This window comes from Eptatretus burgeri, chromosome 4 (assembly GCF_056783735.1).
Source record: "Eptatretus burgeri isolate ZD-2024b chromosome 4, Ebu_testis_v1, whole genome shotgun sequence".
Taxonomy (NCBI): domain Eukaryota; kingdom Metazoa; phylum Chordata; class Myxini; order Myxiniformes; family Myxinidae; genus Eptatretus; species Eptatretus burgeri.
The window spans coordinates 90,211,462-90,225,938 of record NC_140964.1 but is presented as its reverse complement, the minus strand read 5'-3'; the positions used below and the strand labels follow the sequence as shown (position 1 = coordinate 90,225,938).

General features: G+C 45.5%; 1 protein-coding gene across 8 annotated transcripts in view; it reads left to right on the top strand.

The window, feature by feature from the left end:
• The window catches only part of MRM1 (mitochondrial rRNA methyltransferase 1), a 43,761-nt gene extending 29,866 nt beyond the window's left edge, over positions 1-13,895 (top strand). For 7 of the 8 annotated variants that reach the window (XM_085879269.1, XM_085879268.1, XM_085879263.1 and 4 more), the window contains 6 exons: positions 7,405-7,748; positions 7,881-8,740; positions 8,852-8,945; positions 10,260-10,383; positions 13,362-13,481; positions 13,624-13,895. In XM_085879269.1, coding sequence (XP_085735395.1) covers positions 7,405-7,748; positions 7,881-8,740; positions 8,852-8,945; positions 10,260-10,383; positions 13,362-13,481; positions 13,624-13,709 — 1,628 coding nt within the window. In that variant the 3' untranslated portion in view covers positions 13,710-13,895. The remainder of the gene's footprint in view (positions 1-7,404; positions 7,749-7,880; positions 8,741-8,851; positions 8,946-10,259; positions 10,384-13,361; positions 13,482-13,623) is intronic. The other variant, XM_085879264.1, reaches the window with a different exon arrangement.
• Positions 13,896-14,477: the final 582 nt, after the last annotated feature.

Below are 14,477 nucleotides of genomic sequence, written 5' to 3'. Positions count from 1 at the left end.
GTTGTAACAACTCTGAAGTTGCAGCTTAAATCCAGGAGACTGGAATCATCCCAGCTGAGGCTGGATGCTAGGAAGCTCAAGGAGGAGAAGATAGCTGAGGAGTCTGTAAACAGGCTGAGTGGAGATTTGGGGGGGTTGGGTGCTTTGGGGAATCTTGAAGAGTTGTGGAGTGCCTTCAAGACCACCATCCTTGATGTTGGGGGTGGATGTCTTGGAACTCACCATAGGATGAAGATTAATTTTATGTCTCAAGGGACACTGGGATAACATTGACCAGAGCCGCAGGGCCAGGCTTTATGGCAGAGCTGAGCTGTTCAGGGAGTTGAGGCATAAAACTGTACGTGTGCTGAGGATAGATAAAGAGGCCTATGTGCGAGGAATCTGCGAGGGGGTAGAGCATCACCTGTGGTCAAGTGATTCTCGTCTTGCTTACAGGGGTGTTTGCGCATTGCGTTCCTCCAAGCCTATCTCTCGGTGTACTGCAGTTAGAGCAGAGGGTGGTAAGCTCTTGACAGAGGAATCCGAAGTGAGGTCCGCTGGGCCGGTTTCTTTGAGTGTCTGTCCCAGGCTGATCCACGAGCTGTTGAGTTGGATGTCAGGGGTGTTACTATCCCCATTGTTGACCCTCGAGGCAACTGTGATCCACCTTAGTTTGTGGAAACAGGTTGTAGTGAACCGGTTGAAATAGAGTGAAGTTCCTGGGATCTGTGGCATCCATGCCGAATTTCTCAAGGCTCGTGTAAATGCTGTACTCGTGTCATTGCATGCAGTTCTGTGCTCTGCCTGGAATGCACGCATCATCCCAACTGACTGGAAGAAGGGCCTTGTTGTCTCTCCAAAAAGGGTAGGGCAATCGCCAGGACCGCTGTAACTCCCGAGGGGTGACGCTGCTCTCAGTGCTGGGCAAGGTCTTTGCTCAGATAATTCTTCATGGGGTTCACCACCATATGCTTGAGAACCAGCGCCCAGAGCAGTCAGCCTTTACCCCAAAGAGGTCAACGATTGACCATGCCCTTGCTCTTTGGTTCCTCACCGAACGCAGACTAGAGTTTTGGCAGGGGCTGCTTGTAGCCTTTGTTGATCCCTGCAATGTATTTCATTCAGTGAATTGGGATACCTTCTGAACCTTTGGTACCTTTGATCTGACCTTTGGTACCTGACTGAATTGGGATGCCTTCTGGAGGATTCTTGGGATTCCACCAAAAGGGATCAATCTGATGTCTGAACTTCACTCTGGTATTGAGATTGCTGTCAGATGTGGTGATGCCATCTCTGACTTATTTCCAGTTATTACTGGTGTTAGTCAGGGGTTGCACTGGCCCCCACAATTTTCAGCACTTGTTTGGACTGGATTCTAGGGAGGATGTCTGAGAGATCAAGCTGCGGTGCATCGTTAGGGAATGTCAAGATCGCTGACCTTGATTTTGCAGATGATGCAGTCATCTTTGTGGAGACTCTGGATATCCTTTTGGGGGCCCTCGAGGTGCCGAATTAGGAGTTGGAGCCGCTGGGATTACGGGTTTCCTGGGTTAAAACTAAGATCTGGGCTTTCAATGACATTTTTGATGCTGCTATCTTGTCTGTACCCGTTTTTGGTGAGAATGTTGAAGTCATGGAGAGATTCACTTACCTTGGCAGTGATATTCATGTTTCTGTTGGCTGTGAGCCAGAGGTCAATAGACATCTGAGTCGGGCCAAGGAAGTTATGGATTCACTGGATCATGGGGTGTGGAGCTGCCGGTACCTGTGCAGGAGTACGAAGGTCTGAGTCTTCAGGTCCTTGGTGCTTCCAGTCTTGCTCTATGGATGTGAGACTTGGACTCTGACCAGGGATCTGAGACGGAGACTTAATTCCTTTGGTACCAGGTCTGTTCGGAAAATCCTTGGCTATCGCTGGTCGGACTTTGTGTTCAACGAGTGGTTCAACCCAAACTCTATAATTCCCCTCCCCCTTTCTTCAAATCCTCAAACGCTCTCCAAACCCAAAGTCCTCAACTCCATGCCCCCCTCAAAAGCCTCAAAATCCTTGATCCCAACTCTGTGCACTCTCTTTCCCCCAACCCAACTCTGTCATCCTCTCCCCCTTTCTTCTTCAAGTCCTCAACTGCCCCCAACGCCAAGTACTCGACCCCCCCCCCCACCCCATGTCCTCAATCCCCACCTTCCCAATGTCTCAATCTCTCTCTTCCAACTCTATGCACCCCCACTGCCAACTCTGTCCTCCCCTTCCCTTTGTTCATGTTATTAACAATGTTACACAGGCAACTTTGGCGCGTGAGAAGGCCATTCGGCCTATCATGCCCGTGTTGTTCTTGTCCCCGTTTGTTGCTTCATAGTCTGGAATTGAGTTCCATTAAATCAAACTTTTTCCACCTTTATTTACCCATCACAATGCACAACTTCCAAGTGCAAAACAAATTCTTCAAATTTCAGAAAATTAATTAAAAATACAAAATTAGAATATCTTGGTTGGATCAGTGTCCACCCACTTGAGTTAATATTTGGTGGAAACACCTTTGACAGCAATTGCAGCTGTGAGTCTGTTGGGATAAGTCTCCACCAACTTTGCACACCTGGATTGGGCAATATTTTCCCATTTTTCTGTATAAACTGTTCAAGCTCAGTCAAGTTGCGTGAGGAGTGTTGATGGAAAGCAATCTTCAAGTCATGCCACAGATTTTCGATTGGATTTAGGATGGGGCTCTGATGGGGCCACTCAAGGACATTTATCTTTTTGTTCCTTAGCCACTCCAGTGCAGCTTTAGCTGTGTGCTTCGGGTCGTTGTCATGCTGAAAGGTGAACTTGCGTCCCAATTTCAGCTTTGTTGCAGAGGGCAGCAGTTTTTCCTCAAGGATTTTTCAGTATTTTGCTCCATCCATTTTCTCTTCTATCCTGACAAGTGCCCCAGTCCCTACTGATGAGAAACATCTCCATAACATGATTCTGCCACCACCATTCTTCACAGTAGGAATGGTGTTCTTTGGGTGATGTGCTGTTGAGTTTGTGCCAAACATAACATTTTGCATTTAGATCAAAAAGTTCCATCTTTGTTTCGTCAGACCACAAAACGTTTTGCCACATGGCTTCATAATCTCTGGAGTGGTTCTTAGCATACCTCAAATGGGACTCAAGGTGGGCTTTTTTGAGTAATGGCTTCCTTCTTGCCACCCTACCGCACAGGCCAGACTTGTGGAGTGCTTGAGATATTGTTGTCACATGCACACAGTGACCAGTCTTTGCCATAAAAGTATGTCGCTCTTTCAAACTTGCCATTGGCCTCTTGGTGGCCTCTCTGATGAGTCTCTTCCTTGCTTTGTTATCCAGTTTGGAGGGACGGCCTGATCTAGGCAGGGTCTTGCTGATACCACACGTTTTACACTTCTTAATGATCGTCTTGACTGTGCTCCAAGGGATATTCAAGGCCTTTGAAATATTTTTACACCCATCCCCTGATCTGTGCCTTTCCACAACTTCATTCCGGAAGTCTTTTGAAAGCAAATTCGTGCTCGTGGTTGAGTCTTTGCTGTGAAATGCACTACCCAGCAGAGGAAACCCACAGGAACAGCTGATATTATTCTGAAATGATCAGAATCTCGACAATTTAATAAAGGTGGAGGCCAATTAACTTGATGTGTGATTTTGAAGGTGAGTGGTTACACCTGAGCTAATTTACAATTGCTATGATAAGGGGGGGTGGGCATTTATCCAACCAAGATATTATAATTTTGTATTTTAAATTAATTTTCTGAAATTTGTAGAATTTGTTTTTCACTTGGAAATTGTGGGTTACGATGTGTAAACAAAGGTGGAAAAAGTCTGATTTCATGCAGTTTAATTCCAGGCTATAAGGCAACAAAAGGTGAAAAAAACGATGGTTTTTGCTTGCATGTAACCCAGGTTTTTTTTTTTTTTTGACTCTACAAAGCTTTCAGTTGCCTCAACTCGATCCAAATTAAGGTATGCATCAGAAGAACGTGTTGCATGCTTGGAACAGGATCGCCCATTGGACGGGTCCCACTCTGCTCGTAATAATAACTGGAAGGGCACTCGGTGGAGCGCATACTTCTGCCACATAATGCCTGGCATTTTTGAAATATCAGGCTATATATCGTTTTTGACCCTATCTCTCAATGGTGAAGAATCACTTAAAAATGAAATAATTCTCGTATCCAGCTTCAGATCTGAATCTTCACCAAAATCAAATCTATTCGTTGTCGCACAACCAACAAGTCCACCAAGTTTTGTCCGAATCCGTCCACACCGTTTTGAGATATCGTGCTATATATCAGTTTTGGCCTGATCTCTCAATGGTGAAGAATCACTTAACAAATTATCAGATCTGTATCCGGATTCCTATCTTCACCCAAATTGAATGAATTCTTCCTTGTTGCACACCCAACGTGTCCACCAAGGTTTATCTGGATCCATCCACAACTTTTTGAGATATCTAGGACAGACAGACAGACAAACAAACAAAGACAGAGAGGGGTGAAAACATAACCTCCTTCACCTTCGGCGGTGGAGGTAAGAATGAAAATTATTTTCACAAAATTATGAATTTGTCTTCTCCATATTATCATAAATAAAACTTTATTGAAAATTTGATGAAAGGTAAAAAAGCTCAGATGGCAAAAAAAAAAGTTGACACGCAGGCACACAAGTAATTGCAGAACTGTCTTCCGCTGCGTGGGGGACGGGCTAACTCGAGAGTTCATCGAACACCTTACCCTGCACAGTTTTGAGAAACAAGGACATCGGCGAGGTGTTCAAGCGGCAAACGTGATTGGTCGTGATGACGTAAAATGCTATAATATTTTGTCCAAGTGCTGCTGAACGGAAAATTTTTGAAAGTGACAAAAAGGTGATTTGTGTTCTCCAGTGTTCAAGTATATAATTTAATTGAAATAAAATATATTGTTGTGGTTGACCAAATTCGCAAACCACCATTCAGGTCCCTTAAGTGAGATATCTCGGTAAGTATATGTGTAGTTAGGCCCAAACCCGTTGTCTAGAGGGAATAAATGTCATTCATGAGGGCTGCGACTCTTCAGGATAGCCGTTTTTCTTTTACTATCTTTATTTTGGACCAACCGCCATTATTACCACCACCAACCACGTCTCAACAGCCATCACAACAACAACCACCAACCACAACGCCGCTTCACCACAACCGCCACGACCTTTACCGTCACAACTCGCCACCATCGCATCACCGTCATCTCGCGCCACTCGTGGGCACCGATGCTGGACTCGTGTAGAGCGCGCACCGAGCAGCGTGTTCAAAAGCATCGCGGACTTTCCGCAGAAAAACAGATCAAAAACGACTCACGCCCACTTTTGTTCCGTCCAATCGGTGAGCGAGGGGCGATTTGGCCCCGCCTCCAGGGCGTTGGAGGGCGGTCGCTATATGCAAATTCATGGATCAAAAAGCATTCACGCCCACTTTTCCTCGGGCCAATGGGGAGCCAGCAAGAGAGGTGAAAGGTCGGAGGCAGAGGGTCAAAGATGAAGGAGCGAGGCCACGGGGGATATAAGGGGCCGCGTTCGTCAGTCGAGGCAGTTCAGTTCGCAGGAGGAAGAGTTGAGTTGGAAGTTCGCAGGAGGAAGAGTTGAGTGCAGTTGGGAGTTCGCGGAGTCGGAGTGAAGAGGACGGAGCTGTGGAGAGGCGGCGGCGGCGAAGGCGGACGAGGGGGTGCTCGCGTCGGATTCGGGGAACTGCGGAGAGAAAGGCCGGCGGCGCGACCGAGGTCGTGGTGGAGACGCTCTTCGCGGGACCCGCGATTTTGTGAAATCCTCCTTTCCCCGAGCATCAGCAACCCCCTCCTGTTTCCCCCCGCGCTGAGATAGTGCGACAAAAGGGGGCCCCCTTCCCACCCCCTACCAGACACTGTCCGCGAGGCCCGCGGAGTTGAGGCACCACCGCCGCTCCGCGTCTCATCATCAGACGGGTAGGCCCGACACGGTCTCGGCCCCAGGCCCGCCTACCCCCTCATCCTGGAGGGTGGTTCTCTTTTCTTTTGCTTTGGGAATATGTGTTGTCGGCGCCGTCTGTGAAGTAAAATTGTATAAGTGTTGCCGTGTGCTCGCGTAGTCGGTATTAGATCTGCATTGTTGCATTTGCTTTTTGTCTTCTTCTTTTCCATGTGCTTTTGGTGGAATTGTATATGTGTGCGTTCCGTTCATCGCGAAATAAATGTGCTTATTATTGAACTGTTTTCCCGCTTCGCTTCGTCATTACTTTCATTGAATCCTCATCTTGCTTCACGTAAAGGGTTGGTCGTGGGTTAAGACGCCCGATAATTAATCGAACCGTCGAGGCCGACGAATAACACCGCTCGGTTATCCCGATAGTACGGAACGGGTCGCTTAAGTGGCCCGTGTCCGAAGTCGACCTGCGGCGAGGTGCGATCGCCCGGTCTACCCTCCGTGTGGGTACTTAGGTAGGTCGAATTTGGCGAGCAACCCTATCCCACGCGGGGGCCGATTGGCTCGATCGCGGTGAGACCGAAAGGTCCACCCGTGACTGGTTCCCGGCGTTAGTCCGAGAGGGTCACGACTGGATTGTCCGTCCGGTGGGCGACGTTCCGCGATTCGAGTTACGTGGCCGTTCGCACGCCGGCGGGCGCGAATCTGCAACAATATTTTAAAAGATTGGAGAAAAATATTTTTTTGAAACTTAACCGCCGTTGCTGCTGCCACTTTTGCACTATATTATTTAACGCGTTACATTAGTTCTTCGTGCCTGTTGTTTGTGTCCTCTATAACTTCATTGAAAACAGTAAGTTTCCTGTCTGGAATTATTTTTAATTTTGTTTGACTGCCAGACAAGCAGACAGAGTATAAAGTTATCTTGCTCATCTCTGTGCATTTGTGATCAGGACAAATTCAGAGCCAAAGTACTGCAAAACTCCAGTTTTGTTTTCCGATTTGTGTTCAAAATATAACATTCCATTGAAATCAAGTTGTTCCTTGATCATAAACTGACATTTGTAGACAGGACAGGACAGGACAGACAGACAGACAGACAGAAGTGAACTAATTGCTTAGCCCCGCTTTTCGGTTCGCGTGCATGGGGTAATTACCTCATCAACCATTCCACTCAATCAGAACAAAATAGAAATTCTTATTGTTTTGATAATATTGTAAGGCTTTGCATATCCATTTCACCATGAACAATAATCAAACGTGGAGAATTTTAAAACTATTCTTGAATTGGATGACTTGACCTCAAAAGTTTGCTGCATACAGAAACTTGCTTCCTTATGCATCTGCAAAGAAAAATTACAATGATGCAAAATAAACTGAGATAAGGTCACAGTATCACTGTGGTGTAAATAAATTGGACCTAAATGATGGTCACAAACTGTTAATGAAATAATTGTGTGTTTGTTTTTGATTGTCAGGGCAGGAGCAGAGACCAGCGAAGAAGCGGAAAAGTCGTGCTGGTTGGGGCTATGGTTCAGTCTGGCCTTTAGTAGATGATGTGAATGAAAGTCCACGTAAAGAGCGTCAGCGGCTTCAAGATGATGACTTCCATGACCATGAGCGGCAGCACTCTGTCCTGAACTTTGGCAAGGCCAAAGGTATCCGTACTCCAGCTCGGCATAATGCTGTACTCTCTGAAGTAGATCCAGGTGTCCTGGACATTCTCTTTGGAGTGTCACCATGTTATTTAGCCCTGCTCCGTGGCCTCCGTCAACCCGTGCGACTCTTTTTGGGAGAACGTCGAAGTCGTAAGAGATTTGAGGTATGTTTTGTGGGTTGTTGGTAACACTGGCAGCGTAAATAAGCCATTTTGTCAATTGCTTTATTAATTTTCCGACAGAAGTCCAAACCTTTTTATTTTTGATCAAGTATTTATCGATGTTCCCTTGATTAGGTTCAAGAGATTTTGCGCCTGGCAAAAGAGCGGGCAATTCCCATGGAAATAAAGCAGCGCCGTGGGCTTGATGTGCTAAGTAAGGGAAGGCCGCATCAGGGGGTGTGCCTTCAGGTGAGTCGCCTATACTACCTTGATCATGACAGTACCGAGAGATCACCACATGTAACCAGACACGCTGGATGTGTGCAGGAAGGAGGAACCAGATGTTTTGAGAAAACTACTCTGCAGGTTGGCAATATCTATACTGAAGATGATTTGAAAAGGGATCCTATTGCTCACGGAAGTGATGTGTGCACAGCTGAAAATAGTGTTGGTGACATTTTGAACCAGGGTTCAAACCCACCTTTAAATGGTGAAGATGTCATTGATTTTAAAGGTCCATTATTTGCTGGAATGAATTCTGTTGCCAAAGATTCGAGATCGATGGATACACGGACACAATTTCATGAAGTTTCCACAGAGAAAAATGAAGTTGATCAGCTGTATCAAAGTTCCAAATCACCTAATGGACAGTCTTTAGTGACCATCGGTGCAACTGAAGAAATCGAGTCACCACATAGGGCGAGAGCGCAGAGCCGGCATTCTTCGGAAATTGAAGATGAGGGAAAAAACATTGAAGTGGTCGCAGCTGGTGATCCTGAAGAGCATGATCCTGCATTCAGTCCCACATACCAAGGGATTAATGCTGGGTTGAGAAGAATTGGACAATTTCCAAAGAAATCTTTGGAGTCTGATTCAGCTGGACCCCGCATCTGGTTGGCCTTGGAGGGTGTGCTTGACCCCATGAATCTGGGAGCCGTGATGCGTTCAGCCTATTTCCTGGGTGTTGAACGTGTTGTTGTTTCACGAAAATCCAGGTTTGTATGAAAAGAAGGTTTAAATATTTTTTATTTATTGGGTTATAGGAGGAAAGTCCATCTTTGAATCGTCAGTGTGTCAATATTTCCTCATGCCCTCGTGTCCACCAGCTGTCCATTGACGCCAGTGGTGAGCAAAGCCAGCTCCGGTGTCATGGAGATCATGGATGTGTTTGCTACATCCAACCTGGCTGAACTTCTGCAGGTATGGCAGACTTTCCTTGGGGGGCACAGTATAAAATAAAAAAATGACTGTTTTTACAGCCATTTTCCCTGCTGTGCAGGGGTTGGGCTTTTTCTTGAGGCAATGTTTTATGGCCGGATGCCCTTCCTGACGCCAACCCTGGTCGCCTCTTACGACACACAGGGATATGGTACACCTATTCTAAACGGGGCATACACTGGGACCAGTACACTGGTACTCACTTCGCCGACCTCGGAAGGATGACAGGCTGAGTCAACCCCCTGGTGTTAATTCAGCAGCCTACAGGGCTTGAACTCAGGACCCTGGGATCCCAAGCCGCTACCCTAACCACTAAGCCAACACCAGGCTTTGGGGGGGGGGGGGGGGCACAGTATAAACTTGAGGGGGAGCACTCTGTAGAGTGCAAAACCTCCGCCGTCAATACTGCTGGGTCACTTAAGTGAACCTGATATCCTATTCATTGTAGGTCAAAACGGATCAGACTCTACTGAACCACGATTGAAGCAACTAAACTAGATTGATGCGCATGTAGAAATGCCAAAAAAAAAGTCGAAATTTTTTTGAAAAAAAGTTTCAAAACTTCTAATTTTTTTTTCTCTAACAAATTTTTTTTGGGGGGGGGTGGAAATCACTTAAAACATGTAGAAATGCAAAAAAAAAAATCAAATATTTATCAAATAAAATCGAAATTTTTTTGAAAAAAAGTTGCAATTTTTTTTTCTCTAAATTTTTTTTAGGGGGGTTGGAAATCACTTAAAACATGTAGAAATGCAAAAACAAAAATTCAAATATTTTTTCAAAATGGCCGTCAGGGCGGCCATATTGGACTTTGGACGAAGTCCAAAATCTAATGGCATGATCCTTGGACCATACCTAACCCCCCCACCAAGTTTCGTCAAAATCTGTCCAGGAGTTTTTCCGTAATACTGTTCACAAACAAACAAACAAACAGGGGTGAAACAGGTTAACTATAAATTCTTGCTGTGCGGACTGAATGAGGTTGAGTTCTTCTTCGGTCTGAGATAATTTTCCAAAATATCTGAAATTGATGAACACTGGCTCCTCAGATGATATCACATCTTGATCAATGTAGCATGGCCACATTTTAATGTAAATTTGGTCTTTCAAAGTACCTTTTTTTTTGTATTTATTTACAGCCACAGGTATTTTAATTGTTTTACTTCCTATTCTTTTAGAATCGCTTCACATCTGTGGATTTGTAAGCAATTTGACATGCCTTTCTTCCTGTTTGTGCTGATATTTGTTTTCATTCAACGTTGTTAGCCTTTCTTACATTCCTTTTATGACCCATAGGAGAAGCTCAAACTTGGCTGGCATGTGGTGGGCACAGTCGCAGAATCATCTCAACATCAGGGTGGACGTCCCGTTTTGCCAAGCTACGAGTTCCGCCCAACAAGACCAACACTCCTCGTCGTCGGTACGCCGCTGTGCAACGCTTCGCTTGGTTATGAGAGAATATTTCTCATTCATCATGATTCCTCTTTAATGTGGTTACGATGGATTGACTGCCATGAATTGGGAATTTGTCATGAGTTCAGCAATTAAAGAAAAGTTTTTATTTTTACCTTTATCTAAAGTGTCGTAGTGGAGCTTGAACGTAAATCTCCGGACAAACTAGAATGGCACTCGGTGGAGCACATACCTCCGACAGGCTGAACAGCTTACAGCCGAATCTTGATCCGGACTTCAACCAAAATCTAATTGGCTTGTTCTTGTCACCTGACTCATCCACCTAGTTTTGTCATAACTCCTCCACAACTTTGTGAAACATCATGCTATACTCTTATGTCGTTTTTAACCCCATTTCTCAATGGTGAAGAATCACTTAGAAATTGAAAAATTGCCATATCTGGATTCGGATCTCAACTAAAATCGAAGAAATTCGTCCTTGTCACAGACCCAACCTGTCGACCAAGTTTCTTCCAAATCTGTCTCCAACTTTTTGAGATATTGTGCTCACAGACAGACAAACAAACAGACGGGTGAAAACATAACCTCCGTTCACCTTCACTGGCGGAGGTAATTAATCCTTAGACATCAGTGCGTTTTAATGGGAATTCATTTTGCAGGACATTAATTGGTAGACATTGGTGTACTTAAATGGGAATTACAAGGGTGTTAGACAATGGACAAAGGCATATTCTGTAGTTTGTGGTATTCAAACCTGGGTTCTGAACAGCATGAGCCATCGATTCAGAGAACGCTGAACAGGCCAAGTCAATTTAGTTTTGTACGTGCAGCTTCCTTTTGATGCATCATTAGTTGGTGCTTGGTTTATAACTACAAGGTGTGCAATAATTTTTAGCCAATCTGGAATTAGAATTCCAGATAAGGTATTGTCATCCTGCACTGTCCGTTCATCCGTTCGTCTCCTATTTCGACCTCTCCAGCCAAACTGCCGGGTTGATCCGGCTGAAATTTGGCAGCAACGTTCCGCTCCTGACTGGTGACGGAGACCGCAAAGCTTGTTCCGGTCACGTGACTTTAAGTCGGTCAAACTGGCGGACTTAGTAAATTCCTTCCGAAATCTTCTTCTCCAGACCCACCAGCCAGAATGCTACCAAATTTGGGTTACAACATTAAGACGGTCATGATGTTAAATTGCAGAGGTCATGCTGATCACGTGACTGGAAGTGTGTCAAAATGTTGGACTTGATGATAAATTTTTGGGAAAAATCATGTAAATTCCTTCAAAAATGTTTTTTTTCTTTTGTATACCATGTTGAGGCCCGCGCCAGAGCTAAAACATAGAACATATAACGAGGCAGGAGACGAGAGGGGTGGGAGAAGGAAGCACACAATAGTGGGGAACAGAGACGATAGATCTGTGGAAGGGATATGGATGGGGTGGGGAACATGGGGAAAACAAGATGGTACTACAGGGACTTTCAGGAAGGAAAACAGGGAATATGAAGGAGGTGGGTTTGGGGTGGATTCATGTGGGTAGTAAAGATCAAGATTTTGGATGGGAGAAGATATGCGATGGTGGTGAACAGCTGTTTTGAAGACCTGGAGGGTGGAGTGGGATTGAAGAGAGTGTAGGAGTTTGTTGCAGAGGTGGGAAAAAAAAGAGGAGTGAAGGTGAGCAGTGATTCTTGATTTTGGTAATTTCACCAGAAGGGAGTTTTTGGCATACCTTGAATGCCCTGTGGAATTACAGGGGGAACAGAGCATAGACAGAGCAGAAGGGGGGTGGGGGGGGGGTATGCCAGAGAGGAAATTGTGGAAGACAAAGACCACCGACCTACCTTTGGTGAGAGAGTGAGAGACCCAAAGACTCAGTTTCATCGTGGGAGATGCCAATGATCCTAAAATCCTTGGTTTCCACAGCGTGAAGTCGAGCTATGTGTGAGGCAGGAGCACCACCCCAAAGGGGAGAGCAGTACTCCATCAGGCTGTGGATGAAAGCTTTGCAAGTGGTTAGAAGCAAAGGTGTGCCAAGGAAGGACTTTGCACAATGTAGGATGCCCAGTCGGTGACTTGCTTTGGAGGCCAGCTTGGAGATGTGGCTTTCCCAGGAAAGATCGTGGCAGAGAGTGAGATCCAAAAGCTTGAATGAAAGTACTTCTTCAAGAGGCTTGTTGAGAAAGGAGATCGGAGGTTGGGGGGGAGGGTGTGGGTTGGTCCAGATGGTCCTTCGGAGAGACATCGTAAGAGTGAGAGACATTTGGAGGGGGGGGGCGTGAAATTGCTCTTCTCCAGATCCAACAGTCAGAATGCTGCCAAATTTGGGTTCCAACATTGGGCCATGGCACAGATAATTACAGCTCCAGTGGTCTTATTTTATTTTTTTTCTTGTAGTTGCTGGGATCTGGTTGGTACTGCATTTGTTTTATTTGCCATCTCAAAATTACCCAAAGGCCTTTAAGAGTCGACTGCAAAGTATGGAATGGAATCTCGGATAAACCGGCCAGGCACGGCTGGCAGATTACCACATTCCTGAAGGTCATGAGTGAACCAGGTGGGTTTTTATTTGATAATCCTATGGTGACGTAGTAATTCTAAGGTGGTTAGCTCTGTTTTCAGAAGTTGGTGCCTCATTGAGTATGGTGTTACTGTCTTCAGCCACATTTAATGCACAACCTCTGGGATGCCAGTCCAGTGTCATGAGCACTACAATGTACCGGGTAGTTACTGGACCAAAAGCTTGCATAGTCAGAGCTATGCCTCTGCAGATACGCTGGGTTACCTGTCATTATGATGTACACAATGTTATTCAAGCTGACTTCTTGAGTATAAACAATTGGGTGTTGCTCAATCATTTAACTGGTTAATGAATGCAATGTGATAAAATTTCAAATGGCCAAAATGGACCCAACAGATCTTGCATCGAACATTTTGAAAAGGTGCAATTGATTTGAATCAAAATAGCTTATCCACTGGCATGTCTTTCAGGGGGTGAAGGAATGGGTCTGTCACATGATGTGGTATCCCAGTGTGAAGTGCTTCTTGCCATCCCAGCTGGCAGGACCCTGTACCCTGGAATCGAATCGCTCAACCTCTCCGTGGCAACCGGTAAGGCTAGCATCAAGCCAGTCGAGAAACAGCCTTTACATCATTGCACAGTGGGAGAATGTCTTGGAGAATATAAGGTGCCTACGATGATCAATGGTGATGAAGGTATCTACAAGCAGGTGATCAATGGCTTGTTTTGCAGGTATCTTGCTTTACGAACTTTTAAAAGGAGGAAGGTCTGCTGGTGCGGAAAGCCAGTATATTCCTGTGGTCAAAGTGGAACAATAAAAGTTCTTTTACAAAGATTTTTGTGATGTTTTGGGAAAGCATCGGCATGAAAACACACACACACACACACACACACACACACACACACACACACACACACACACACACACACACACACACACACACACACACACACACACACACACACACACACACACACACACACACACACACACACACACTTTTGAGACCGAGGAGGGCTCTGTTCTACTTTCTGAAACCCGCATATGGAGTTCTCTCCCTTTTGAGTGCAGCATGTGGCTGCTGGTTGCATCATTGGTTGGGACGTGGCTAAGCCGCTGATGCAGTGTCCCCCTTACCAGTGCACTGGTACTCATTTTGCTGACCTCGGAAGGATGACAGGCTGAGTCAACCTCGGTGTATTAATTCAGCGGCCCAACGGGGCTTGAACTCAGGACTCTAGGCTCCCAAGCCGCCACCTTAACCACTAAGCCAACACCAGGCTTCATATGGAATTAACAACCAATGACACACACACGTTATTGGGAAATGTAGTGTAGACAGTTCAAGGCCAGGCCATTGCTCTGATGGCCTTATGTACACACCATTTCCATGTTACAGTGGTGTCACTGTCAGCCCGATTATGCATCTCACAGTAATCCTGCCTCGAAAAAAAATAAAACATTAACTTCACATCTGGAGATTGTTTATTAGTCTTGAATGATTAATCTGTCTACTGGATTGCATTTTTTTTCCTCCCTCTACAACATCGAGGATCATGGAAGAGCAGGGTGCTGGGAGGGTATG